The sequence below is a fragment of the Pleurodeles waltl genome, chromosome 3_1 (genome assembly GCF_031143425.1).
Source record: "Pleurodeles waltl isolate 20211129_DDA chromosome 3_1, aPleWal1.hap1.20221129, whole genome shotgun sequence".
Lineage (NCBI taxonomy): Eukaryota > Metazoa > Chordata > Amphibia > Caudata > Salamandridae > Pleurodeles > Pleurodeles waltl.
Window position 1 is genome coordinate 614215338 of NC_090440.1, and position 27611 is coordinate 614242948.

The 27611-nt window shown below is 46.6% G+C and overlaps 1 protein-coding gene across 6 annotated transcripts in view; it reads right to left on the minus strand.

Annotated features, from left to right (window-relative positions):
- Positions 1–27611, minus strand: part of CDHR5 (cadherin related family member 5) — a 440889-nt gene that overhangs the window by 201403 nt on the left and 211875 nt on the right. For all 6 annotated transcript variants that reach the window (XM_069223085.1, XM_069223084.1, XM_069223083.1 and 3 more), the window contains exons 7-8: positions 10414–10590; positions 905–995 (exon numbers count right to left, since the gene is read on the minus strand). In XM_069223085.1, coding sequence (XP_069079186.1) covers positions 905–995; positions 10414–10590 — 268 coding nt within the window. The remainder of the gene's footprint in view (positions 1–904; positions 996–10413; positions 10591–27611) is intronic.

The following is a 27611-nucleotide window of genomic DNA, read 5'->3' on the forward strand; positions in this document are numbered from 1 at the left end:
TGCATCACTGATGCTTTAACATTTTATAACTCTGGGTCTATGGATTTTTGTTGTTTTGGTGTCATTTTATTTAATAAAATATCCTGTATTATTCTAACTTAGTTTGAGATTCTCCTTGTGTTGTGTTTTCTCTTTATTACCATTTGAGTGCTGCATAAATGCTTTACCCTCTGTCAGTGGCGGCTCGTGGGAGGAAAAAGGGGTGGGGTGACGTTGAGTGTGGCTGGGGGGGGCGACAAAAAAATATATATCATAAATTAAAAAAAAAAAATCCTATCTTTCTCGCCGCTCTGATCCGCTCCTCGGTCCAGCCTGATTGCTTTTCTGCCAAGCTACCAGAGGGCTAAGCACACGTTTTTTTGTGACCTTTATTGACCTTTGTGGTTCACTCCCTTCAAGGAATAATCCAATCTCTTTCAGCCTCCCAAATTATCTGCCCTTGCTTTTACCCTCTACGCAGGGGCAGAGGAGTAATGGGGAAGCCATAAATAACATATCCTTACCTCCCTGAACCAAATATGAAAAAGCATACGTTACCTAACAAATTTAAGCAACCCCTACCACGTTTTCTACCATCCTTCCCACTGCTTCTGGTCACTTTCTCCTTACAGCCAAAGAACATGGCAGTCTGGCCTGGTGTAAAAGATAGTGGCTTTCCATGGAAGCCATGCATAAGAATACAAATAACCATTGTGCTTAGGTTTCAAGATTTGGAGCAAGTTTTTGACTAAATCTTGTATTTTTCTCGATGATACTTCATGAATGTGATTCGTAATTGTGTTAACAGGATTGCAGGCGCTAACTGGTGTTAAGAACACAACTGAAACTTAGCTTGTCACTGTCGCCTCACTCAAGATTACACAGAAAAAGCACATTCTGGTATAACGTCAGATTGATGATTTACCTGAAATTACTTCATAACGAATGGCGTCATTGATTCCCCTGTCCCCATCAATGGCATAGAGTGGCCCCGGCCTTAGAACGAGGGCACCTGTCTGTTACGAGAAGGAAAAATCCAGCATGTTAGTTTGTCACCGGACTGTACTTCCACACGCTGTTGTACATAACTGCCTATCAGGAATTACACAGCATAAAAGAAGCCACTTCCTATACAGCTCACACGTTTATGCACAGTGTGCCTGATTATAGGGCTCGGGGCACAAGTGACAGCAGATGTATTTTAAACACTGTTTCAGCAATATAGATATTTATTTGACCACAAACTGGTTCAGGATAATACTGCCTAACATCTTACTATTCACCAGGAGACATTCAGAAATACAAAATGTGTATCTCAAGGTTTATGTGTGAACACACCAGTTAAGCAGCATGAGGGCTGAGCGCCACCTACTGGGCAGTTGGTATATTACACAATATCACCGACTTTGTGCTTGCATGTATTCAGTATTGCCTAAGTAGTCATTAAGGTCGAGACTGCAAGTGCGTTCGTCTCGCTTGCAAGACTCTGTTCTGTATAGTAAAGGGCTTGGAGCCCTCTGTTGCTCATTGATGGTTTGCCTGTCACTCTTATTTACAGCCTTGTAATTCGTCAAGGCAGGCGTGGCATCGTTTTCGTTCCTCTGTGTGGAACAGGGATCAAGCACTGATTTATTCAAGGTCATTAATGCCCTTCCGCTGCTCCAGATGTGAAAGAGATACTATTTTGTTGTTTTTGATTGCTAGTGTCCTTCAAACAGAAGGCTTGTGACTGGCAAAAACGTGCCCGCAAGGACAAACAAAATTGAAGTTTTATTTCATAAAACAAACTTTCTTTTATTTTACCAAGTTGTCTTCTCTCACTTTCCACTCATGTTTTCTTTTGTTTTTGCTCGTGGGTGCTCTTTTCATAAGATAACAAATAACTTGTTCAAAATATTGCAAAGCGACATTGTTTCTTTATTATGTGTAATTTCTGAAATTATGCTTTTACACATAATCATGCTTACACCCCAATTCATCTACTCGAATCCGCCCCACTACAAACCACCCCACACCACCTCAATTTACCTCACACCAATCCACCCCACCCCAATTCAATCTAATCCACTCCAACCCACCCCACTCCAATCTTTCCAACCCACCCCAATCTAATCTGTCCCATTCCAATTCACCGCAATCTAATAAAAAACAATCTTCAACACTCCAAAACAATCTGCCCCACTCCAATCCAAAAATCTGCCCCACTCCTATACAAAACAATATGCCCCACTCTTGTCTACCCCACTCCAATTTGTCTTACTGCAATTCAAAACAATTTGCCCCACTTCAATCCAAAACAATCTGCCCCACTCTAATGTGCCCCAATCCAAAGCAATCTGCCCCACTGCAATCTCTTACGCTCCAATCCAAACCAATCTGCCCCACTCCAATCTGTCCCATTGCAATCCAAAACAATCTGCCCCACTACAATCCAAAACAATCTGCCACGCTTCAGTCCACCTCACTCCAATCTGCCCCAATTTAATTCAAAACAATCTGCCCCACTCCAATCCACCACACTCCCGTATGCCCCAGTTCAATCCAAAATAATCTGACCCACTTGAATCTGCCCCACTCCAATCTTCTCCATTTCAATCCAAAACAATCTGACAATCCAATCCAGAAGAAACCATCCCACTCCAGTCTGCCCCTCTCCAATCCAAAACAATACGCCCCACTCCAATCCTATCCACCTCACCCCAATCGAATCCACCTGATTTCCATCCCAATTTAACCCACTCCAATCCACCCCACTCCCATCCAATCCACACCACTCCCATGCCAATCCACCCTAATACAATCTGCCCCACTCCAATCCAAAACAATCTGCCCCACTCCAGTCTGCTATACTCCAATAAAAAACAATCTGTCCCACTCCAATCTGCCCCGTTCCAATTCAAAACAATCTGCCCCACTCCAATCTGCCATACTCCAATCCAAAACAGTTTGCCCCACTCCAGTCTTCCCCACTCCGATTCAGAACAATTTGCCCCACTCCAATATGCCCCACTGCAATCGTGAACAATCTGCCACCCTTCAATCCAAAACAACCTGCCCAATTCCAACCTGCCCCACTCCAATCCAAAACTATCTGCCCCACTCCAGTCTAATCCACCTCACCTCTCCTCACCCCAATCCAATCCACTCCACCCACTACATCTCAATTGACCTCACTCCAGTTCACCACAATCCACCCATTACAGTCCAGTCCACCCTACACTAATCCAATCCATCTCACACCAATCCAATCCAACTTAATCCAGCCCAGTCCAAACTACCCACTCAAAACCAATCCACCCCACCCCACTCCAATCCAATCCATCCCACTGCAGCCCACTACACCCCAATCCACCCCTCCCCAACCCACCCCACCCCCTTCAACTCCAGTCCAATTAACCCCACTCCTCTCGAGTCTAAACCGCAGCATCCCACCCCACTCCTCTCCAGTCCATCCCACCCCACCACACTCCAATCCAACTCACCCTACTCCAATCAAACCCACCCACTCCAATCCAATCCAGTCCACATTAATCCACCTTAACCCAGTCAAATCCACCCCACTCCAAACCACCTCAATCTATCCCACCTCCATCCAGTACATACCTCTCCAATCAATCCACCCCACTTCAATCCAACCTACCCCTCCAGTCCAATCTAGCCAACTCCAATACAATCCACTCCACTCCAATCCACCCACCCACTCCAGTCCACCCCAATTCAATCTACCCCCCTAATCCAATCTACCCTAATCCAATCAACTATACTCAATCCAATCCACCCCACCCCACCCTAATCCGCCACACTCAGTCCAGGCCACCCCACCTCAACCAACTCACCTCACTCCAATTCACTCAACTCCATCCTACCCCAATCCAAGACACGCTAATCCAACCCACCCCACCCCACACAATCCAATCAATCTCACCTTAGTGCAATCCACCCCAGTCCAATCCACCCCACCACCCCACTCCACCTCACCCCACCCCATTCCATTAACCCCACCCCAAACCAACCCACACCAGTCTAATCCACCCACGCCTAATCAATCAACCCCTCCACCCTACCCACCCCACCCAATTTCAGTCCTCTCCATCCCACTCCAATTACCCCACACCTCTCCAATTCACCCTGCAGTACCCCAAACCAACCCACCTCATCGTAGTTCAGTCCACCACACCCCAATCAAGGCCATCCAGCCTACCCCACTCCAATCCACCACACTCCAATTCCCCCCACCCCACCCCACCCCATCGCAGGTAACTCCACTCTAATTCAATCCATCCACCCCACCCCACCACACTCCAATCCACCCCACCTCAATGCGCTCCATTTCACTCCAATCAACCCCAATCCAATCCAACACGTCCCACCTCAATCCAATCCACCCCACACCACTCTAATCCAATCAACCCAGCCTCACTTCAATCTACTCCATCCCACTGCAGCGCACCCCACCCCACCCCAATCCAATCCACCCCATCACATTCCAATCCACCCAACTCCATTCCAATACACACCATTCCAATCCAATCCACTCCACTCCAATCCACCCACCTCATTCCAATCCACTCCAGCCTACCCAACCCCACTTCAATCCATCCCACTCACTCCAATCTGTCACTCTCTACTCCAATCCATCTACTCTATCCTAATCCAAACCACCCCACTCCACCCATCCCGGTTCAGTCCATCCCACTCCAATCCATCCGCCCCACCCCATCCCACTCCAATCCACCCAACCCAACCCAATCCAATACAATCCAATCTAATCCAATCCAATCCACCCCACTCCAATCCAATCCACCCCACTCCAGTCTAGTCCATCCCACTCCAATCCAATCCACCCCACTCCAGTCCAATCCTCCCAACTCCAGTCCAGTCTAATCCAGCCCACTCCACCTGCCCCAATCCACCCCACCCCAATCCAGCCCACCCCAGCCCTATCACTCCAATCCTAGCCACCGTCCCCAACCCATTCTAATCCACCCCACCCCACTCAAATCCACCCCAATCCCATCCACCGCTCCCCATTTCAATCCACCTCACTCCAATCCACCCTACTCCACTCAAACCACCCAACTCTACCCCAATCCAATCCACCCGACTCTAGTCCAATCCAATCCACCCCACTTCCTCAATCCACTCCAGCCCACTATCTCAATCCACTCCAAGCCACTCCACCCTATTTCACCCCACTCCACTCTACGACACTCTCTGCTACTGAACCACTGAACTGTACTCCCCTCCACTCAACTCTATGATATTCTACTCCTCCTACTCGACTCAACGACATTCCGACAAATCCACTCTATGATACTCTACTGCCCCACTCCACTTTGACACTCCACGCCACTAACTTTTAGCCATGCTGAACAGCAGCCACACTGGTGTACAACATGGCAAAACACATTGCCAAAGTCAGTAGCTCTTGTATAGGCGAGACCTAGTGGCTTTGCCAATGCTTGCTTTTTCATGGCATCTCCCTGGCTTATATGAGGGGCATTGTATGTATTTTTCTTTAATTCCCTGTCCTTGATTTGCTCAGGAAAAAAAAGATGGCTGCCGTTCATCAGATCAAGTAATCAGAGCAGCACTTGATTGTTTACATGTATGAACTCAGTCGCCAGATTTCAGTCTGAAACCACAGGTGTTCCCTTTATTGCTTATCCCTTCTTCGTTATAAGGATGGCAACACGAGTCACCTTGGCATTTTGAAAACGTTGCAATATCTTGTAAACTTCGCAAAGTTTTGCAGTAGGCTGTTATTGAAAACCTTTTTGGTATGATAATGTTCCAAATAGGATTTGTTTCGTTGTTGTAATTTTTCTACAAACCCTACTTTTGCAGAGTTTTTCATCACAGCTCTTTAAAGGTGTAAAACAACTTCACTATAGTTACAGGAAAGGAAAAACGTTTCATCTTCACACATCCTTACTCCATTGGCCTCAATTTGATTCCATCATGCATGACACCCTTGGCGTGAAATAATCTGTTACCAATTAATGAGGACAATCGTCCCAGGATGAATTAACACAGACCCTTACAACTAAGAACTCTGAGCAGGTACTATCTGAAGGGGTGCCACAGAATAACAGCCTTCATCATGAAGGCGTAGAACATCTTAAAAAATGTGATAGCCCAAGGGGAATATCCAAAAACATATCAAGCCACAAGTCAAAATAATGGAATATGTAATTAATATCTGACTCAGTGCATCCTCACTGTAAAATGTATATACCAAGCAGGACCGTAAAACCCCAGGAAAGGAATGCCTGAACTGTCACCTTATCCAGTGATCTGATATACCCTTATGATGCTATGTAGCAGTATAAAAACTCACACATGAATAAATCAATCTATGAGCAGCACCCTAGTACACTAGCAGAAATTCTACATCCTCTAAGCAGTACCTAAACCCCTAAGCCAGTGGCGGTTGGTGACCTTTAAAAGTAGTGGGGTGTAATCCTTGGCTCAATTTCCAATAAGCTACTTCTTGAAGGGTTCTCTCACACTTTCTTGCATTAAGAGCTTCATTTACATGGAGTATGGCAGCGCTGCAAGTCTTTTAGCTGAGCTGCCGTAAGCCAAGTTGAAAGAGCAAGAATGCACCATATCTATGAGATACTGTGCATTCCTGTTCTTTCAGCCATCACCGGTGCACAATTTGGTGCCTAGCGCCAACACAGGCCCCCTTGCAACCTGGTGCACGGGAGTCTGCATTTGCGACCGGACTTTTTATGTGCAGGAAGGGGTACATTCCTGCACAAAAGCAATCCATGGAGGAGTTTTCCTCATTCTGTGTGTGCTGCAAAATGCAGCACACATGGAAATAGGAAAATATGAGGAGAAATGAAAACATTTCTTCCTGTTATGCCTGCTCCAGGGAGGTATAAGGTTTTGGTGCTGCCCCAGGTTTACGTGACTTTGTAAATCTGGGGCAGCTTCAAAACCCATGGGTGTTGTGTGGGAATACCCACCGCAACGCCCATGAAACGCCTCCTTGACGCAGAGTAAGGCAACGCAGCATCTTGTGTTGCCTTGCCTTACTCCATATCCATGAGGCCATTTAAAGTCAAGCACGGTGACTTTGCATCGCCTAATAGCTATGATTGTGAGGCCTGCATCACTGGAGCATCTAACAAAGTGATGCTCGGCAGCAGAGGCCTCTTGTAGATAACCCTCTAAGTTTACTGTCTCACTTTGAATCACTTAGTCTCACTGTCTCACTAAGCCACTCTGTCTCACTCAGTCCCACTCATTCTCATTCATTCTGAATTACTCAGACTTACTGTGACTCGCTCAGTATCACACACAGTAAAACTCAGTTACACTCATTGTCATTCTCCCTCACTCACTCACATTCATTCTCACACATACACGTCCTGTCACTCATTTTCACTCACTTCTTCACTGACTCTCTCTCACTTTAATGCATGCACATAGTCACACAGGCATGCTCACAGTACCGGAATGGCTCAGGCACCTTTATGTACCTGTGTCAGTGATCAAACAATGTCACTTGCTGCCTCAGTTTGTTGCTGGACCCGAAGTGAGTCTGCATTTACTGTTTATTGTATCAAGAGTGAATGATTATTCACTTTTGATACAATAAAATGGACCACAAAACAAGAGGATGTAGTGTAGCTGTGGATCCCATAAAGGAGCGTTGCCACTGGTCCAGGGACACCCATTCATCAAATCAATCCACCCACTCAATCACCCATTCTTTCACTTATCCACCCTCTTTCATTCTTCCATCCTTTCAATCATCCATCCATCCTTTTGCTTATCTATCTACCCTTTCGCTCCACCTTTCCAGCCTTTCACCCCATTCATCATCCTCCCTTTGGCTCATCCATCTATCCATTCTTTCACTCAGCCATCCATCCTTACATCCATCCACTAACCCTTCGTCCCATCCATCCATCATCCATCCATCCACTCGTACATCCCTCCATTTACCCTTTTACTCTGCCATTCATACTTTCACTCACTCATCCATCTATTCATCTACCATCAGTTCACCTTGTCACTCACCCATCCATTCATCCTTTCATCCAGACACCCATCTACCCTGCCTTTCAATCATCCATCTATTGTTTTACTCATTCATCTTCACATACATCCTTTTACTTATCCATCCATTCACATCTCTATCCATATTTTCACTCCATCCATTTATCCACTCATCCATCCTTTTACACTTCCACAGATCCATCCATCCTTTCACTCACTCTTCGTTCCATCCATCCTTTTTCTCATCATCCATTGATCCATCATTCCTTCCTCCATCCATTTACCCTTCCATCCTCCCTTTCGCTCATACACTCTCTCCCATTCTTACATCTATCCTTTCACTCATTCATCCGTGCATCCATCCATCCTTCGTTTCACTCACTCACCCTTCTTAGTTCATTATGAGCTTTTGCCTGCTGAGCTGCAGACAGAGGAGGCCCATCAAGAATGCCCCCCCAGGTCCTACAGCAGGGACTGGGGTTGGGTGGGGGTGATGATGCAGAAGCTTAACTGCACACATACGTCTCAGTCCAATAGTGCAATTGTAGTCCGCTGCTGGTTCCTTCTTTCTCTCGAGCCTCTACAGTAGAAAATAAGGAGCACTCTGTGTACTCGTCTCACAGAAGATAAGGAGCAATCTGTGTACTCGGCTCCATGTTTTTTTCAAAGTGAAACGACATGCAGTACTAAACACGTGTTACTGCCAGGAGAGCATCCCCCGCCCATCCTTCAGCCTGCCCATCTGTGATGTTCAACAAATTGTTGCCACCCACACCCTCCTTGTCCTCATGGCCTGCCCCACCCCCAGTCATTTAAGTGAATAAAGCTTTGTAACTCCTCCCAGAGCCACTGTTCACATGCCCCAAAAGCAACCGGATCAATCAATTTCTAACTCAGCATTCCCTCTCCTTAGATATCACTGCTATAGCTTGTGCCTGCAGGTCGAAGAAAACCTCGCCCGGCTGGCTCTTGTGCAGTAGGATGTCTGCAAAGTTTGCTAGAGTTCACCCAGGAGATTCTCCACACTGTCTCGGAGAAGTGATTTTTTTCACATACTCTCTGTTTATTTTCTTCGTCTTGCCTTTTCCCTGAGGGTGGCAGGGCAACACCCTATCTGCCCATGAACACCAGTCACCCCTGGTAGCCCTAAACTATCCAAGCATTACTTTACAGTGACAATTCTAAAAGCAATGTGTCTAAATTAGGGTAAGTGAATGTTTCGAATATTAACATTTATCACCCATCATCCACTCTCCTGGCATCTCCCTCACCTAAGATGTGAAAAAGTGGAAGAAATCACACTCTTTCTTACTCAACTGTGACCATATACTTCCCTCCACCTCGTCCAAAAGGCAAAGTAAACTTATTAATAAAGTCACATTGAATATCTGAACGCTTTCTCCAGATCACTTGCAATTCACCCTTAATAAACTAGTTATTGTCTCCTTCCTGTACCCCTCTAATTCATCGTCTTTGACAATCATTTATTTCTTGCTTATTATTCCACTTCTAGATTTGATCTTCTCCACTCTACAATTTCTATTTTCCTATGTCTCAGATCTTGTCACGACCTACCTCTGGCTCTTGTTTCTTAACTTTTGTTTACCAATCATTAATACACAACAATTGACAAAGGATAGGGCCAAAAGATTTATTAAATTCTTTGACTGCAGCTTTTATTGCATGATTATACGCTTGCTGCATTTACCATATCAAAAGCAGATTTCACAAAAAATGTTGTTTCTAACTTGGTTATATGAAATTAATACTGCAAGTAAAAGTAGAATATAATTCGCATTTTTGCAGCATATCCTACCTCATAATCTGGTCCACTATAATCCTTAATCCCAGAAGCCCTGACAATGGTAGAACTCTTCTGAGTGATTTGGGGGCTGTTACAGGGAACTGTGTAATATTTTCCATATTTCAAGGCACCGTGTGACATATGTGTTTTTAGGCTGCTGTAATTTATTCAATAAAAGCACTCAAACATGCCTGTTGAACTGGGCAAGGACACCATTTTGTTCAGGCACCCTATGCAATCAGTATTCATTTTATTTCCCTAGCCTTACCTCAGTATTCCCTGAAAGACAGGTGAGGCTCACTCACCCACACAAATGTCCATTTGGTTGGAAAATCTCTGCCCACTACTCCTCAGGAAATACCACATTTCATTCCTGTACACCGAGTGTAGGACTCAGGTTGCCTAACACTGACTGAGCCAATTACTCCAAAACGGAGCTCCCAGTTACCTCTGAATTTATCACTGTTTAGAGCCATTAACTGTTGAATGCTGACTGTTATCCCTGTGCACTCTTTTCTGACATTATCAAAACATATTTGAATGGTATATCTGCACTCATTTTCAAACGTGCCTTTATGTTGCTAAGAGTTATTCACATCAACAGCTGCACTTACCACATTCTCAGAGCGCGTTACGTTGACATGGTAGCCATCACTGTGGCAGATTTTCTTGTTTGCATCAATAAACCTGCAGGGTTGAAACCAGGGGTTTTTGTTGTCCACATCCAGAATGGTGATATTGATAGTGGCAGTTGCTGTGTGGCTGGGTGTGACATTGGTCTCCAAGGTGTCCTAGAATAAAGGATGGGCATGAGGAGATAGGATCAGGATGCCTTGATTGCCATGTCGCAATAGGATTCCTTTCTAGAAGTTATGCTGTAAGGATATGTATAAAATCATTTTTTTTCTTATATAGTATAAGCAGAGCGCAGGATCGAAGTCACAGGTATACCAGGGTCACCATTGTGTCACCTGATGCCATATTTACAGAAAAACAAAAATGCGCCTAAAATCAACTTCTATGCACTGAATAGGGCTGTGGGAGCTCTGCTCTGCTGGCGGAGCTAACAGAGTTTTTGGAACTCCGTGCTCCGCTTGGAGCATGGAGTTAGTCCAAAAACTCCACTAGCCCCGCCAGTGGAGCAAATCTCACCCGGTGCACGCTGCGGCCCAGTAATACAACTAGGCTGCAGCACGCACTGGAGCCCAGGAGCAGAGGCCAGACAGAGGCAGCTGCTGCGGACTCGTTGCTGTTGGACGAAGAGGAGAGGAGAATCCCCTGGAAGGCCCAGGTAAGTCTTCATCTCTTTCTTTTGTTGTTGTTTGTGCAAACTGGTGCAGAAACAAGGACTGAAATGGCAGTTTTCGCTGCCTATGGCCCTGGCCTGAATTCAGGCCAGGGCCATAGGCAGTGAAAGCTGCTGTTTCAGGCCTCTTGTGCACTGGCCTCTCCCATGTTCAGGACTGGCCTGCATTCAGGTCTGCACCGTAGGCAGTGAAAGAAAGCTGTTGTTTCAGGCCTCTTGTGCACTGGCCTGCCCCTTGTGCACTGCACACAGGACAGGCTGGTGCACAAGAGGCCTGAAACTGCAGATTTCACTGCCTATGGCCCTCCAGAATGTGCCCGATCTTGGAAGAGCTAAACAGGGTCAAGCCTGGCTAACCAGGCCTGACCCTGCTTAGTGCTTCCAAGATCTGGCGCATTCAGGACTCCGCAGGTCACAGAACTCCGCTTCCGTGGAATTCCATGTAGTTTTTATTCACATCCGCAGAATTTTGTGGCGTCGGACTCTGTGAACTCCGCCCAAGCCTGGCCCCTGAAGCCATTGTTATTTTACATAGAATTATATCAGAAAAAGCAATGCTGTATTAAAATGCTATCATTTCAATGGTGGATACAAATAATAATTTACCAATATTGTACTTTTTTATTATCTGAGATAAAAATCAAATCGATGAGTACAAATAAGATTTTCTCAGCTGGGATTACCACCTCTGGAATGATACATCTATTTGGAGTTAAGAATAGTAAATTTAGACTTACCCATACACACTTTCCTACACAATATTGTGGCGGTTGATACAATATTTTGGTGAATTAATATTAAAACCTCAATTTTCTGGTTGCAACAAAATAATGTTTGTTCAGGTTGATATTCTGACATACAGCATGCAAATCATGCTGCAATTTGTTGTTGTGCACAATGATTCCATAGCCAATTTTCAGATATGGAAGATGGACAACCACCTAGAATTGATACCCTAGCACAAGTGAAGAGAAATAGGTGTTTCACCTAAATATAGATTCAAAAATATTGTGACTAATGACGATAATATCGCAGTCAAAATATAACTGCTACTAAAATAATTTGGACCGAAATATTGAAGGTATGTTAACTTTAATTTGGAACGATACAAGTTGTTTTAAATTATTTTAAGCTATTTCGTATTATTTGTATTGCATTTTTAATATATAACTTGCAAAATAATTTAAAAAGTAACTGTTTACAACATAATAATTGGTCATTATTATTTATTACTATTTAAATATTTTAAGGAGGGATTTTATTGTTTGGATGTAGTAAATGTGACCACGCTACACCCCACATATATGCTCTTTTCACAATGATTGTTAGATTGGAGTCAGAATATGAAATCTAGTTGTCACCATTGTATCCACTTTCCTGTGTTAGAACAGTAAATCTCTCCTCCCGTCAAAAATGTATGCATATTCCCCAGTGTTTGTTAGACTGGGGTTAGAATCGTAAACCTGCCCCACATGAATGTCCTTTCCCCAGTTTTTGCTAGGCTAGCATTAGAATAGTAAATCAGACCTTCACCCAATCCCCAAATATGTACTTTCCCCACCTTTTGCTAGACTGGAGTGACAATAGTATGATAGACCCCTAATGTCTGTAATTGCCTCAATGTCGGTTAGATGGACTTAGTATAATACATTTGAGTCCTTCCTCCTTCTCCCAAAATGTACATATTTTTCCAGACGTTTGTAGGATTGTAGTTATAGTAGCACATTTGAATAGTTTCTTTTTCTTAACAGTTTTGGATTGGAGTTTGGTTACAATCTGTATTTTCTTGACAATGTTTAGTCAATATTTTGAGTATATTTAATTTAGAACAGGCTTCTCTAGAAATTAGCTTGTGAGCTACTGGTAGCTCTTCAGCTACCTTTAAGTAGCTCTCCTGTGTATAACCCAGCCTTCTAAAATTAGAAGCTTTTGCTTGGTGAAACATGTATAACATAATCAAGAGTGTATATTTGAAATGAAACTGTGTATATTTTCTGAACTTTTAAGCTTATGTTTGGAGAAAAGCAACTCAATCTCCAAAATATATTTAAAGCTGATATTTGAGGGAAACATCATGTGCAATTATAAAGACATATTAGAAACATTAATACCTTGGTGCCAGGAGCATAGCAGCCATTGCTGTAATGTATAACCCACATACAGGGAGTGCAGAATTATTAGGCAAATGAGTATTTTGACCACATCATCCTCTTTATGCATGTTGTCTTACTCCAAGCTGTATAGGCTCGAAAGCCTACTACCAATTAAGCATATTAGGTGATGTGCATCTCTGTAATGAGAAGGGGTGTGGTCTAATGACATCAACACCCTATATCAGGTGTGCATAATTATTAGGCAACTTCCTTTCCTTTGGCAAAATGGGTCAAAAGAAGGACTTGACAGGCTCAGAAAAGTAAAAAATAGTGAGATATCTTGCAGAGGGATGCAGCACTCTTAAAATTGCAAAGCTTCTGAAGCGTCATCATCGAACAATCAAGCGTTTCATTCAAAATAGTCAACAGGGTCGCAAGAAGCGTGTGGAAAAACCAAGGCGCAAAATAACTGCCCATGAACTGAGAAAAGTCAAGCGTGCAGCTGCCACGATGCCACTTGCCACCAGTTTGGCCATATTTCAGAGCTGCAATATCACTGGAGTGCCCAAAAGCACAAGGTGTGCAATACTCAGAGACATGGCCAAGGTAAGAAAGGCTGAAAGACGACCACCACTGAACAAGACACACAAGCTGAAACGTCAAGACTGGGCCAAGAAATATCTCAAGACTGATTTTTCTAAGGTTTTATGGACTGATGAAATGAGAGTGAGTCTTGATGGGCCAGATGGATGGGCCCGTGGCTGGATTGGTAAAGGGCAGAGAGCTCCAGTCCGACTCAGACGCCAGCAAGGTGGAGGTGGAGTACTGGTTTGGGCTGGTATCATCAAAGATGAGCTTGTGGGGCCTTTTCGGGTTGAGGATGGAGTCAAGCTCAACTCCCAGTCCTACTGCCAGTTCCTGGAAGACACCTTCTTCAAGCAGTGGTACAGGAAGAAGTCTGCATCCTTCAAGAAAAACATGATTTTCATGCAGGACAATGCTCCATCACACGCGTCCAAGTACTCCACAGCGTGGCTGGCAAGAAAGGGTATAAAAGAAGGAAATCTAATGACATGGCCTCCTTGTTCACCTGATCTGAACCCCATTGAGAACCTGTGGTCCATCATCAAATGTGAGATTTACAAGGAGGGAAAACAGTACACCTCTCTGAACAGTGTCTGGGAGGCTGTGGTTGCTGCTGCACGCAATGTTGATGGTGAACAGATCAAAACACTGACAGAATCCATGGATGGCAGGCTTTTGAGTGTCCTTGCAAAGAAAGGTGGCTATATTGGTCACTGATTTGTTTTTGTTTTGTTTTTGAATGTCAGAAATGTATATTTGTGAATGTTGAGATGTTATATTGGTTTCACTGGTAATAATAAATAATTGAAATGGGTATATATTTTTTTTTTGTTAAGTTGCCTAATAATTATGCACAGTAATAGTCACCTGCACACATAGATATCCTCCTAACATAGCTAAAACTAAAAACAAACTAAAAACTACTTCCAAAAATATTCAGCTTTGATATTAATGAGTTTTTTGGGTTCATTGAGAACATGGTTGTTGTTCAATAATAAAATTAATCCTCAAAAATACAACTTGCCTAATAATCCTGCACTCCCTGTAGAGGAATTATAAATTGTAAAAACATTTTTACATTACTGTTGACAACCTTGTGTGATGCACTGAAGTGATAACTGTTAGTAAACCTACACAATGACACACACATTCAAAAGGGGTCTCCCTAAAATAATACAATTCACAAAATGGCAAATAGGGCACACTGGGGTCACCACAGGAATGTTCCCCAATTCTGGGAGATCCTGCACGCCTTGCCACTAACTTGCATTAGTCAATGCAGGACCGAAGCTCAAACTTTCAGAAAAGTTCATAAATTTGAAATGTAAAGTTGGCAGGATCTACCAGAATTGGGGAATATTCCTATGATAACTGCTAGTCACCTTGAATATGGAGGCCACTAACTTAACATTGTCCACTGTGGACTCTTTTACAACAATAATAATATCAGTAGGTTGGGTCATTTTTCTTTAAACATGTGTAAGGAAATGCCTCCTTGGCATGGTTGCCCCCTGACTTTTTGCCTTTGCTGATGCTATGTTTACAATTGAAAGTGTGCTGAGGCCTGCTAACCAGGCCCCAGCACCAGTGTTCTTTCCCTAACCTGTACTTTTGTATCCACAATTGGCAGACCCTGGCATCCAGATAAGTCCCTTGTAACTGGTACTTCTAGTACCAAGGGCCCTGATACCAAGGAAGGTCTCTAAGGGCTGCAGCATGTCTTATGCCACCCTGGAGACCTCTCACTCAGCACAGACACACTGCTTGCCAGCTTGTGTGTGCTAGTGAGGACAAAACGAGTAAGTCGACATGGCACTCCCCTCAGGGTGCCATGCCAGCCTCTCACTGCCTATGCAGTATAGGTAAGACACCCCTCTAGCAGGCCTTACAGCCCTAAGGCAGGGTGCACTATACCATAGGTGAGGGTACCAGTGCATGAGCATGGTACCCCTACAGTGTCTAAACAAAACCTTAGACATTGTAAGTGCAGGGTAGCCATAAGAGTATATGGTCTGGGAGTCTGTCAAACACGAACTCCACAGCACCATAATGGCTACACTGAAAACTGGGAAGTTTGGTATCAAACTTCTCAGCACAATAAATGCACACTGATGCCAGTGTACATTTTATTGTAAAATACACCCCAGAGGGCACCTTAGAGGTGCCCCCTGAAACCTATCCGACTATCTGTGTAGGCTGACTGGTTCCAGCAGCCTGCCACACTAGAGACATGTTGCTGGCCCCATGGGGAGAGTGCCTTTGTCACTCTGAGGCCAGTAACAAAGCCTGCACTGGGTGGAGATGCTAACACCTCCCCCAGGCAGGAGCTGTAACACCTGGCGGTGAGCCTCAAAGGCTCACCCCTTTGTCACAGCCCAGCAGGGCACTCCAGCTTAGTGGAGTTGCCCGCCCCCTCCGGCCACGGCCCCCACTTTTGGCGGCAAGGCTGGAGGGAACAAAGAAAGCAACAAGGAGGAGTCACTGGCCAGTCAGGACAGCCCCTAAGGTGTCCTGAGCTGAGGTGACTCTGACTTTTAGAAATCCTCCATCTTGCAGATGGAGGATTCCCCCAATAGGGTTAGGATTGTGACCCCCTCCCCTTGGGAGGGGGCACAAAGAGGGTGTACCCACCCTCAGGGCTAGTAGCCATTGGCTACTAACCCCCCAGACCTAAACACGCCCTTAAATTTAGTATTTAAGGGCTACCCTGAACCCTAGAAAATTAGATTCCTGCAACTACAAGAAGAAGGACTGCCTAGCTGAAAAACCCCTGCAGAGGAAGACCAGAAGACGACAACTGCCTTGGCTCCAGAAACTCACCGGCCTGTCTCCTGCCTTCCAAAGATCCTGCTCCAGCGACGCCTTCCAAAGGGACCAGCGACCTCGACATCCTCTGAGGACTGCCCCTGCTTCGAAAAGACAAGAAACTCCCGAGGACAGCGGACCTGCTCCAAGAAAGGCTGCAACTTTGTTTCCAGCAGCTTTAAAGAACCCTGCAAGCTCCCCGCAAAAGGCGTGAGACTTGCAACACTGCACCCGGCGACCCCGACTCGGCTGGTGGCGATCCAACACCTCAGGAGGGACCCCAGGACTACTCTAAGACTGTGAGTACAAAAACCTGTCCCCCCTGAGCCCCCACAGCGCCGCCTGCAGAGGGAATCCCGAGGCTTCCCCTGACCGCGACTCTTTGGATCCTAAGTCCCGACACCTGGGAGAGACCCTGCACCCGCAGCCCCCAGGACCTGAAGGACCGGACTTTCACTGGAGGAGTGACCCCCAGGAGTCCCTCGCCCTTGCCCAAGTGGAGGTTTCCCCGAGGAACCCCCCCCTTGCCTGCCTGCAGCGCTGAAGAGATCCCTAGATCTCCCATTGACTTCCATTACAAACCCGACGCTTGTTTCTACACTGCACCCGGCCGCCCCCGCGCTGCTGAGGGTGAAATTTCTGTGTGGACTTGTGTCCCCCCCGGTGCCCTACAAAACCCCCCTGGTCTGCCCTCCGAAGACGCGGGTACTTACCTGCAAGCAGACCGGAACCGGGGCACCCCCTTCTCTCCATTCTAGCCTATGTGTTTTGGGCACCACTTTGAACTCTGCACCTGACCGGCCCTGAGCTGCTGGTGTGGTGACTTTGGGGTTGCTCTGAACCCCCAACGGTGGGCTACCTTGGACCAAGAACTGAACCCTGTAAGTGTCTTACTTACCTGGTAAAACTAACAAATACTTACCTCCCCTAGGAACTGTGAAAATTGCACTAAGTGTCCACTTTTAAAACAGCTATTTGTGAATAACTTGAAAAGTATACATGCAATTTTGATGATTTGAAGTTCCTAAAGTACTTACCTGCAATACCTTTCGAATGAGCTATTACATGTAGAATTTGAACCTGTGGTTCTTAAAATAAACTAAGAAAAGATATTTTTCTATACAAAAACCTATTGGCTGGATTTGTCTCTGAGTGTGTGTACCTCATTTATTGTCTATGTGTATGTACAACAAATGCTTAACACTACTCCTTGGATAAGCCTACTGCTCGACCACACTACCACAAAATAGAGCATTAGTATTATCTATTTTTACCACTATTTTACCTCTAAGGGGAACCCTTGGACTCTGTGCATGCTATTCCTTACTTTGAAATAGCACATACAGAGCCAACTTCCTACATTGGTGGATCAGCGGTGGGGTACAAGACTTTGCATTTGCTGGACTACTCAGCCAATACCTGATCACACGACAAATTCCAAAATTGTCATTAGAAATTGATTTTTGCAATTTGAAAAGTTTTCTAAATTCTTAAAAGACCTGCTAGGGCCTTGTGTTAGATCCTGTTTAGCATTTCTTTTAGAGTTTAAAAGTTTGTAAAAGTTTGAATTAGATTCTAGAACCAGTTTTAGTTTCTTAAAAAGTATTCCAACTTTTAGAAGCATAATGTCTAGCACAGATGTGAATGTGGTGGAACTCGACACCACACCTTACCTCCATCTACAGATGAGAGAGCTAAGGTCACTCTGTAAACTAAAGAAAATAGCAATGGGCCCCAAACCTACCAAAGTACAGCTCCAGGAGCTTTTGGCAGAGTTTGAAAAGGCCAACCCCTCTGAGGATGGCAACTCAGAGGATGAAGATAGTGACTTGGAGGGAAATTCCCCCCCTCCAGTCCTACTTAGGGAGAGCAGGGCTTCTCAAGCCCTGACTCCACAAATAATAGTCAGAGATGCTGGTTCCCTCACAGGAGGGACCAACAACTCTGAAATCACTGAGGATAACTCCAGTGAAGAGGACATCCAGTTAGCCAGGATGGCCAAAAGATTGGCTTTGGAAAGACAGATCCTAGCCATAGAGAGGGAAAGACAAGAGATGGGCCTAGGACCCATCAATGGTGGCAGCAACATAAATAGGGTCAGAGATTCTCCTGACATGTTGAAAATCCCCAAAGGGATTGTAACTAAATATGAAGATGGTGATGACATCACCAAATGGTTCACAGCTTTTGAGAGGGCTTGTGTAACCAGAAAAGTGAACAGATCTCACTGGGGTGCTCTCCTTTGGGAAATGTTCACAGGAAAGTGTAGGGATAGACTCCTCACACTCTCTGGACAAGATGCAGAATCTTATGACCTCATGAAGGGTACCCTGATTGAGGGCTTTGGATTCTCCACTGAGGAGTACAGGATTAGGTTCAGGGGGGCTCAAAAATCCTCGAGCCAGACCTGGGTTGACTTTGTTGACTACTCAGTGAAAACACTAGATGGTTGGATTCAAGGCAGTGGTGTAAGTAATTATGATGGGCTGTACAATTTATTTGTGAAAGAACACCTGTTAAGTAATTGTTTCAATGATAAACTGCATCAGCATCTGGTAGACCTAGGACCAATTTCTCCCCAAGAATTGGGAAAGAAGGCGGACCATTGGGTCAAGACAAGGGTGTCCAAGACTTCAACAGGGGGTGACCAAAAGAAAGGGGTCACAAAGACTCCCCAGCAGAAGGGTGATGAGACAACCAAAACTAAAAATAGTAAAGAGTCTTCTACAGGCCCCCAAAAACCTGCACAGGAGGGTGGGCCCAGAGCCTCTTCACAAAACAATGGGTACAAGGGTAAAAACTTTGATCCCAAAAAGGCCTGGTGTCATAGCTGTAAACAGCATGGACACCAAACTGGAGACAAGGCCTGTCCCAAGAAAGGTTCCACTCCAAACTCCCATCCAGGTAACACTGGTATGGCTAGTCTCCAAGTGGGATCAACAGTGTGCCCAGAGCAAATCAGGGTCCACACTGAAGCTACTCTAGTTTCTGAGGGTGGGGTGGATTTAGCCACACTAGCTGTCTGGCCGCCTAACATGCAAAAATACAGACAGCAACTCTTAATTAATGGGACTAGAATAGAGGGCCTGAGGGATACAGGTGCCAGTGTCACCATGGTGACAGAGAAACTGGTTTCCCCTGGCCAATACCTGACTGGAAAAACTTACACAGTCACCAACGCTGACAATCAGAGAAAAGTACATCCCATGGCAATGGTTACTTTAGAATGGGGAGGGGTCAATGGCCTGAAACAGGTGGTGGTCTCCTCAAATATCCCAGTGGACTGTCTGCTTGGAAATGACCTGGAGTCCTCAGCATGGGCTGAGGTAGAGCTAAAAACCCATGCAGCAATGCTGGGTATCCCTGAACTGGTGTGTGTGAAAACGAGAGCACAATGCAAGGCACAGGGTGAAAAAGTAGAGCTGGAGTCTGGAAAAATGGCCCAGCCTACCAAGAGAACAGGAAAGTCAGTTGGGAAACCAACTGCAACACAGCAAAAGAAAGGGAACCTCTCTTCTCAGGAAGAAGTTCTGCCCTCTGAGGGAACTGAGCCTTTGGAGCTTGAACCTTATCAGGTTGAGCTCTTAGGCCCAGGGGGACCCTCAAGGGAAGAGCTGTGTAAGGGACAAGAAACCTGTCCCTCTCTTGAAGGCCTTAGGCAGCAAGCTGCTGAAGAGTCCAAAGGCAAGAAAAATGGAACACATAGGGTCTATTGGGAAGATGGGCTCCTGTACACTGAGGCCAGAGACCCCAAACCTGGTGCCACTAGGAGAGTGGTAGTGCCTCAGCTGTTCAGAGAGTTCATCCTAACATTGGCCCATGACATTCCCCTTGCTGGACATTTGGGACAAACCAAGACGTGGGAGAGGTTAGTCAACCACTTCTACTGGCCCAATATGTCTAACATGGTTAAGGAGTTTTGCCTCTCCTGCCCCACCTGTCAAGCCAGTGGTAAGACAGGTGGGCATCCAAAGGCCCCCCTCATTCCACTTCCAGTGGTGGGGGTGCCCTTTGAAAGAGTGGGTGTGGACATAGTTGGTCCACTGGAACCTCCCACAGCCTCAGGAAATATGTATATCCTGGTAGTAGTGGATCATGCTACCAGGTATCCTGAAGCTATTCCCCTTAGGTCGTCTACTGCCCCTGCAGTAGCCAAGGCCCTCATTGGTATCTTTACCAGGGTGGGTTTCCCTAAGGAGGTGGTGTCTGACAGAGGTACCAACTTCATGTCAGCATACCTAAAGCACATGTGGAATGAGTGTGGAGTGACTTATAAATTCACTACACCTTACCATCCACAAACTAATGGCTTAGTTGAGAGATTCAACAAGACATTAAAAGGCATGATCATGGGGCTCCCAGAAAAACTCAAAAGGAGATGGGATGTCCTCCTGCCATGTCTGCTTTTCGCTTACAGGGAGGTACCACAGAAGGGAGTAGGGTTCTCACCCTTTGAACTTCTGTTTGGTCATCCTGTAAGGGGACCACTTGCCCTTGTTAAAGAAGGCTGGGAGAGACCTCTCCATGAGCCTAAACAGGACATAGTGGACTATGTACTTGGCCTTCGCTCTAGAATGGCAGAGTACATGGAAAAGGCAACCAAAAACCTTGAGGCCAGCCAACAACTCCAGAAGTTTTGGTATGACCAAAAGGCTGCACTGGTTGAGTTCCAACCAGGGCAGAAAGTCTGGGTTCTGGAGCCTGTGGCTCCCAGGGCACTCCAGGACAAATGGAGTGGCCCTTACCCAGTGCTAGAGAGGAAGAGTCAGGTCACCTACCTGGTGGACCTGGGCACAAGCAGGAGCCCCAAGAGGGTGATCCATGTGAACCGCCTTAAGCTCTTCCATGACAGGGCTGATGTGAATCTGTTAATGGTAACAGATGAGGATCAGGAGGCAGAGAGTGAACCTCTCCCTGATCTTCTGTCATCAGACCCAAAAGATGGCACAGTAGATGGAGTGATCTACTCAGACACCCTCTCTGGCCAACAACAGGCTGATTGTAGGAGAGTCCTACAACAGTTTCCTGAGCTTTTCTCCCTAACCCCTGGTCAGACACACCTATGTACCCATGATGTGGACACAGGAGACAGCATGCCTGTCAAGAACAAAATCTTCAGACAGTCTGACCATGTTAAGGAAAGCATCAAGATGGAAGTCCACAAGATGCTGGAATTGGGAGTGATTGAGCGCTCTGACAGCCCCTGGGCTAGCCCAGTGGTCTTAGTCCCCAAACCTCACACCAAAGATGGAAAGAAAGAGATGAGGTTTTGTGTGGACTACAGAGGGCTCAACTCTGTCACCAAGACAGATGCCCATCCAATTCCAAGAGCTGATGAGCTCATTGATAAGTTAGGTGCTGCCAAATTTCTAAGTACCTTTGACTTGACAGCAGGGTACTGGCAAATAAAAATGGCGCCTGGAGCAAAAGAAAAGACAGCATTCTCCACACCTGATGGGCATTATCAGTTTACTGTTATGCCCTTTGGTTTAAAGAATGCCCCTGCCACCTTCCAAAGGTTGGTGAATCAAGTCCTTGCTGGCTTGGAGTCCTTTAGCACAGCTTATCTTGATGATATTGCTGTCTTTAGCTCCACCTGGCAGGATCACCTGGTCCACCTGAAGAAGGTTTTGAAGGCTCTGCAATCTGCAGGCCTCTCTATCAAGGCATCCAAATGCCAGATAGGGCAGGGAACTGTGGTTTACTTGGGCCACCTTGTAGGTGGAGGCCAAGTTCAGCCACTCCAACCCAAGATCCAGACCATTCTGGACTGGGTAGCTCCAAAAACCCAGACTCAAGTCAGGGCATTCCTTGGCTTGACTGGGTACTACAGGAGGTTTGTGAAGGGATATGGATCCATTGTGACAGCCCTCACTGAGCTCACCTCCAAGAAAATGCCCAAGAAAGTGAACTGGACTGTGGACTGCCAACAGGCCTTTGACACCCTGAAACAAGCAATGTGCTCAGCACCAGTTCTCAAAGCTCCAGATTATTCTAAGCAGTTCATTGTGCAGACTGATGCCTCTGAACATGGGATAGGGGCAGTTTTGTCCCAAACAAATGATGATGGCCTTGACCAGCCTGTTGCTTTCATTAGCAGGAGGTTACTCCCCAGGGAGCAGCGTTGGAGTGCCATTGAGAGGGAGGCCTTTGCTGTGGTTTGGTCCCTGAAGAAGCTGAGACCATACCTCTTTGGGACTCACTTCCTAGTTCAAACTGACCACAGACCTCTCAAATGGCTGATGCAAATGAAAGGTGAAAATCCTAAACTGTTGAGGTGGTCCATCTCCCTACAGGGAATGGACTTTATAGTGGAACACAGACCTGGGACTGCCCATGCCAATGCAGATGGCCTTTCCAGGTTCTTCCACTTAGAAAATGAAGACTCTCTTGGGAAAGGTTAGTCTCATCCTCTTTCGTTTGGGGGGGGGTTGTGTAAGGAAATGCCTCCTTGGCATGGTTGCCCCCTGACTTTTTGCCTTTGCTGATGCTATGTTTACAATTGAAAGTGTGCTGAGGCCTGCTAACCAGGCCCCAGCACCAGTGTTCTTTCCCTAACCTGTACTTTTGTATCCACAATTGGCAGACCCTGGCATCCAGATAAGTCCCTTGTAACTGGTACTTCTAGTACCAAGGGCCCTGATACCAAGGAAGGTCTCTAAGGGCTGCAGCATGTCTTATGCCACCCTGGAGACCTCTCACTCAGCACAGACACACTGCTTGCCAGCTTGTGTGTGCTAGTGAGGACAAAACGAGTAAGTCGACATGGCACTCCCCTCAGGGTGCCATGCCAGCCTCTCACTGCCTATGCAGTATAGGTAAGACACCCCTCTAGCAGGCCTTACAGCCCTAAGGCAGGGTGCACTATACCATAGGTGAGGGTACCAGTGCATGAGCATGGTACCCCTACAGTGTCTAAACAAAACCTTAGACATTGTAAGTGCAGGGTAGCCATAAGAGTATATGGTCTGGGAGTCTGTCAAACACGAACTCCACAGCACCATAATGGCTACACTGAAAACTGGGAAGTTTGGTATCAAACTTCTCAGCACAATAAATGCACACTGATGCCAGTGTACATTTTATTGTAAAATACACCCCAGAGGGCACCTTAGAGGTGCCCCCTGAAACCTATCCGACTATCTGTGTAGGCTGACTGGTTCCAGCAGCCTGCCACACTAGAGACATGTTGCTGGCCCCATGGGGAGAGTGCCTTTGTCACTCTGAGGCCAGTAACAAAGCCTGCACTGGGTGGAGATGCTAACACCTCCCCCAGGCAGGAGCTGTAACACCTGGCGGTGAGCCTCAAAGGCTCACCCCTTTGTCACAGCCCAGCAGGGCACTCCAGCTTAGTGGAGTTGCCCGCCCCCTCCGGCCACGGCCCCCACTTTTGGCGGCAAGGCTGGAGGGAACAAAGAAAGCAACAAGGAGGAGTCACTGGCCAGTCAGGACAGCCCCTAAGGTGTCCTGAGCTGAGGTGACTCTGACTTTTAGAAATCCTCCATCTTGCAGATGGAGGATTCCCCCAATAGGGTTAGGATTGTGACCCCCTCCCCTTGGGAGGGGGCACAAAGAGGGTGTACCCACCCTCAGGGCTAGTAGCCATTGGCTACTAACCCCCCAGACCTAAACACGCCCTTAAATTTAGTATTTAAGGGCTACCCTGAACCCTAGAAAATTAGATTCCTGCAACTACAAGAAGAAGGACTGCCTAGCTGAAAAACCCCTGCAGAGGAAGACCAGAAGACGACAACTGCCTTGGCTCCAGAAACTCACCGGCCTGTCTCCTGCCTTCCAAAGATCCTGCTCCAGCGACGCCTTCCAAAGGGACCAGCGACCTCGACATCCTCTGAGGACTGCCCCTGCTTCGAAAAGACAAGAAACTCCCGAGGACAGCGGACCTGCTCCAAGAAAGGCTGCAACTTTGTTTCCAGCAGCTTTAAAGAACCCTGCAAGCTCCCCGCAAAAGGCGTGAGACTTGCAACACTGCACCCGGCGACCCCGACTCGGCTGGTGGCGATCCAACACCTCAGGAGGGACCCCAGGACTACTCTAAGACTGTGAGTACAAAAACCTGTCCCCCCTGAGCCCCCACAGCGCCGCCTGCAGAGGGAATCCCGAGGCTTCCCCTGACCGCGACTCTTTGGATCCTAAGTCCCGACACCTGGGAGAGACCCTGCACCCGCAGCCCCCAGGACCTGAAGGACCGGACTTTCACTGGAGGAGTGACCCCCAGGAGTCCCTCGCCCTTGCCCAAGTGGAGGTTTCCCCGAGGAACCCCCCCCTTGCCTGCCTGCAGCGCTGAAGAGATCCCTAGATCTCCCATTGACTTCCATTACAAACCCGACGCTTGTTTCTACACTGCACCCGGCCGCCCCCGCGCTGCTGAGGGTGAAATTTCTGTGTGGACTTGTGTCCCCCCCGGTGCCCTACAAAACCCCCCTGGTCTGCCCTCCGAAGACGCGGGTACTTACCTGCAAGCAGACCGGAACCGGGGCACCCCCTTCTCTCCATTCTAGCCTATGTGTTTTGGGCACCACTTTGAACTCTGCACCTGACCGGCCCTGAGCTGCTGGTGTGGTGACTTTGGGGTTGCTCTGAACCCCCAACGGTGGGCTACCTTGGACCAAGAACTGAACCCTGTAAGTGTCTTACTTACCTGGTAAAACTAACAAATACTTACCTCCCCTAGGAACTGTGAAAATTGCACTAAGTGTCCACTTTTAAAACAGCTATTTGTGAATAACTTGAAAAGTATACATGCAATTTTGATGATTTGAAGTTCCTAAAGTACTTACCTGCAATACCTTTCGAATGAGCTATTACATGTAGAATTTGAACCTGTGGTTCTTAAAATAAACTAAGAAAAGATATTTTTCTATACAAAAACCTATTGGCTGGATTTGTCTCTGAGTGTGTGTACCTCATTTATTGTCTATGTGTATGTACAACAAATGCTTAACACTACTCCTTGGATAAGCCTACTGCTCGACCACACTACCACAAAATAGAGCATTAGTATTATCTATTTTTACCACTATTTTACCTCTAAGGGGAACCCTTGGACTCTGTGCATGCTATTCCTTACTTTGAAATAGCACATACAGAGCCAACTTCCTACAACATGCATTTCTCCTACCACAGAAAAGCCTAGAGACCCCTGAATTAAAAGCATATTTTTCAAACTGTATTATGTATTTTTTCAAATTATGTTTTATTTGTATTTTTAAAATAGTTTTTCATGTGTTTTAGTCTTATACTATTATTCTCAGTACCAAATCTTGAATATGAATTTTAATTGTTAGTTATATTGTTTTTTTTAAATTCTAAACAATGATACTTGTTCATACTGTTGTTGTTTTGTAAATTATTAATGATAGTTTCTCATTAAATTACATATGCATTAAATAAATGTATTTATAATATATAATTTATTTTTATTGTTGATGTTTAGTATTGTTTTAAGTTAATTTACCTTTGCTTGTGCGTATTGAGGTTATTTAAAAGTTATTATGTTTTTAGGGTTTGTAAATGTTTATAAACCTAACACTATTCTTGTGCTTTACATTAGAAGTATGTTAAGTCGACATTTTGTTCCTCTATATTTATATAGCCAGGATACTGCTTGATTAGTGTAAGCATTTGTGCAAGTCACCTGGTAGCTATGATGCTGCAGCTACCCTGTAACTACTACAATGGTTCCCATTGTCACAGAGGCCCAGTTCAAGATGCTGTCAGGAATCACAGCAGAGGCTCTCTTTGGGTGTACTGCAGTCAAGGTGAGAGCAGTGGTTATTGCTGGTGCACTGTTGACCGAAGGAACATATGCATTGAACATGCATGGCATGGCAGCACACTTTGGGGTTCATTATGACCCCGGCGGATGGCCTTAATATAGAGGAAAGTACTGCCAACAGGCTGGCGGTACTTTTCTCCATATTAAGACATTAGCGGTTTGGCTACAGCCAAATCGCCAATGTACCACACTGACCGCTACAGCGGTAACGACCACCTGGCTGGAGACTTCAGTCTCTAGCCTGGCGGCTGTCACTTGCCCACCTGTGGGATTATGACCCCACCTACTGCCATGGTTTTCGTGGCAACCATACCGCCACGAAAACCATGGCTGTAGGCACTATCAGTGACAGGGAAACCTTTCCCTGTCACTGATAGGGGTCTTCCCTGCCCCTGTCCCATTCCCCCGTTTCCCGCCTCTCCTCTCCAGACCCCCCTACATACACGCACCTTCATGCACACACAAACACACGCATACACACACCCATTCCCACATTCATATACGCATGCATACATCCATTCACACACACATCCACACATAGGTGGTCATTCTGACCCTGGCGGTCTTTGACCGCCAGGGCGGAGGACCGCGGGAGCACCGCCGACAGGCCGGCGGTGCTCCAATGGGGATTCCGACCGCGGCGGTAAAGCCGCGGTCGGACCGGCACCACTGGCGGGGTCCCGCCAGTGTACCGCGGCCCCATTGAATCCTCCGCGGCGGCGCAGCTTGCTGCACCGCCGCGGGGATTCCGACCCCCCCTACCGCCATCCAGATCCCGGCGGTCGGACCGCCGAGATCCGGATGGCGGTAGGGGGGGGTAGCGGGGCCCCTGGGGGCCCCTGCAGTGCCCTTGCCACTGGCATGGGCATTGCAGGGGCCCCCGTAAGAGGGCCCCTACATGTATTTCACTGTCTGCTGCGCAGACAGTGAAATACGCGACGGGTGCAACTGCACCCGTCGCACAGCTTCCACTCCGCCGGCTCGATTCCGAGCCGGCTTCATCGTGGAAGCCTCTTTCCCGCTGGGCTGGCTGGCGGTCTGAAGGCGACCGCCCGCCAGCCCAGCGGGAAAGTCAGAATTACCGCCGCGGTCTTTCGACCGCGGAACGGTAACCTGACGGCGGGACTTTGGCGGGCGGCCTCCGCCGCCCGCCAAGGTCAGAATGAGGGCCATAGTGACATACATACAAGCACACACGCATTCACACAACATACACACACTGACTCA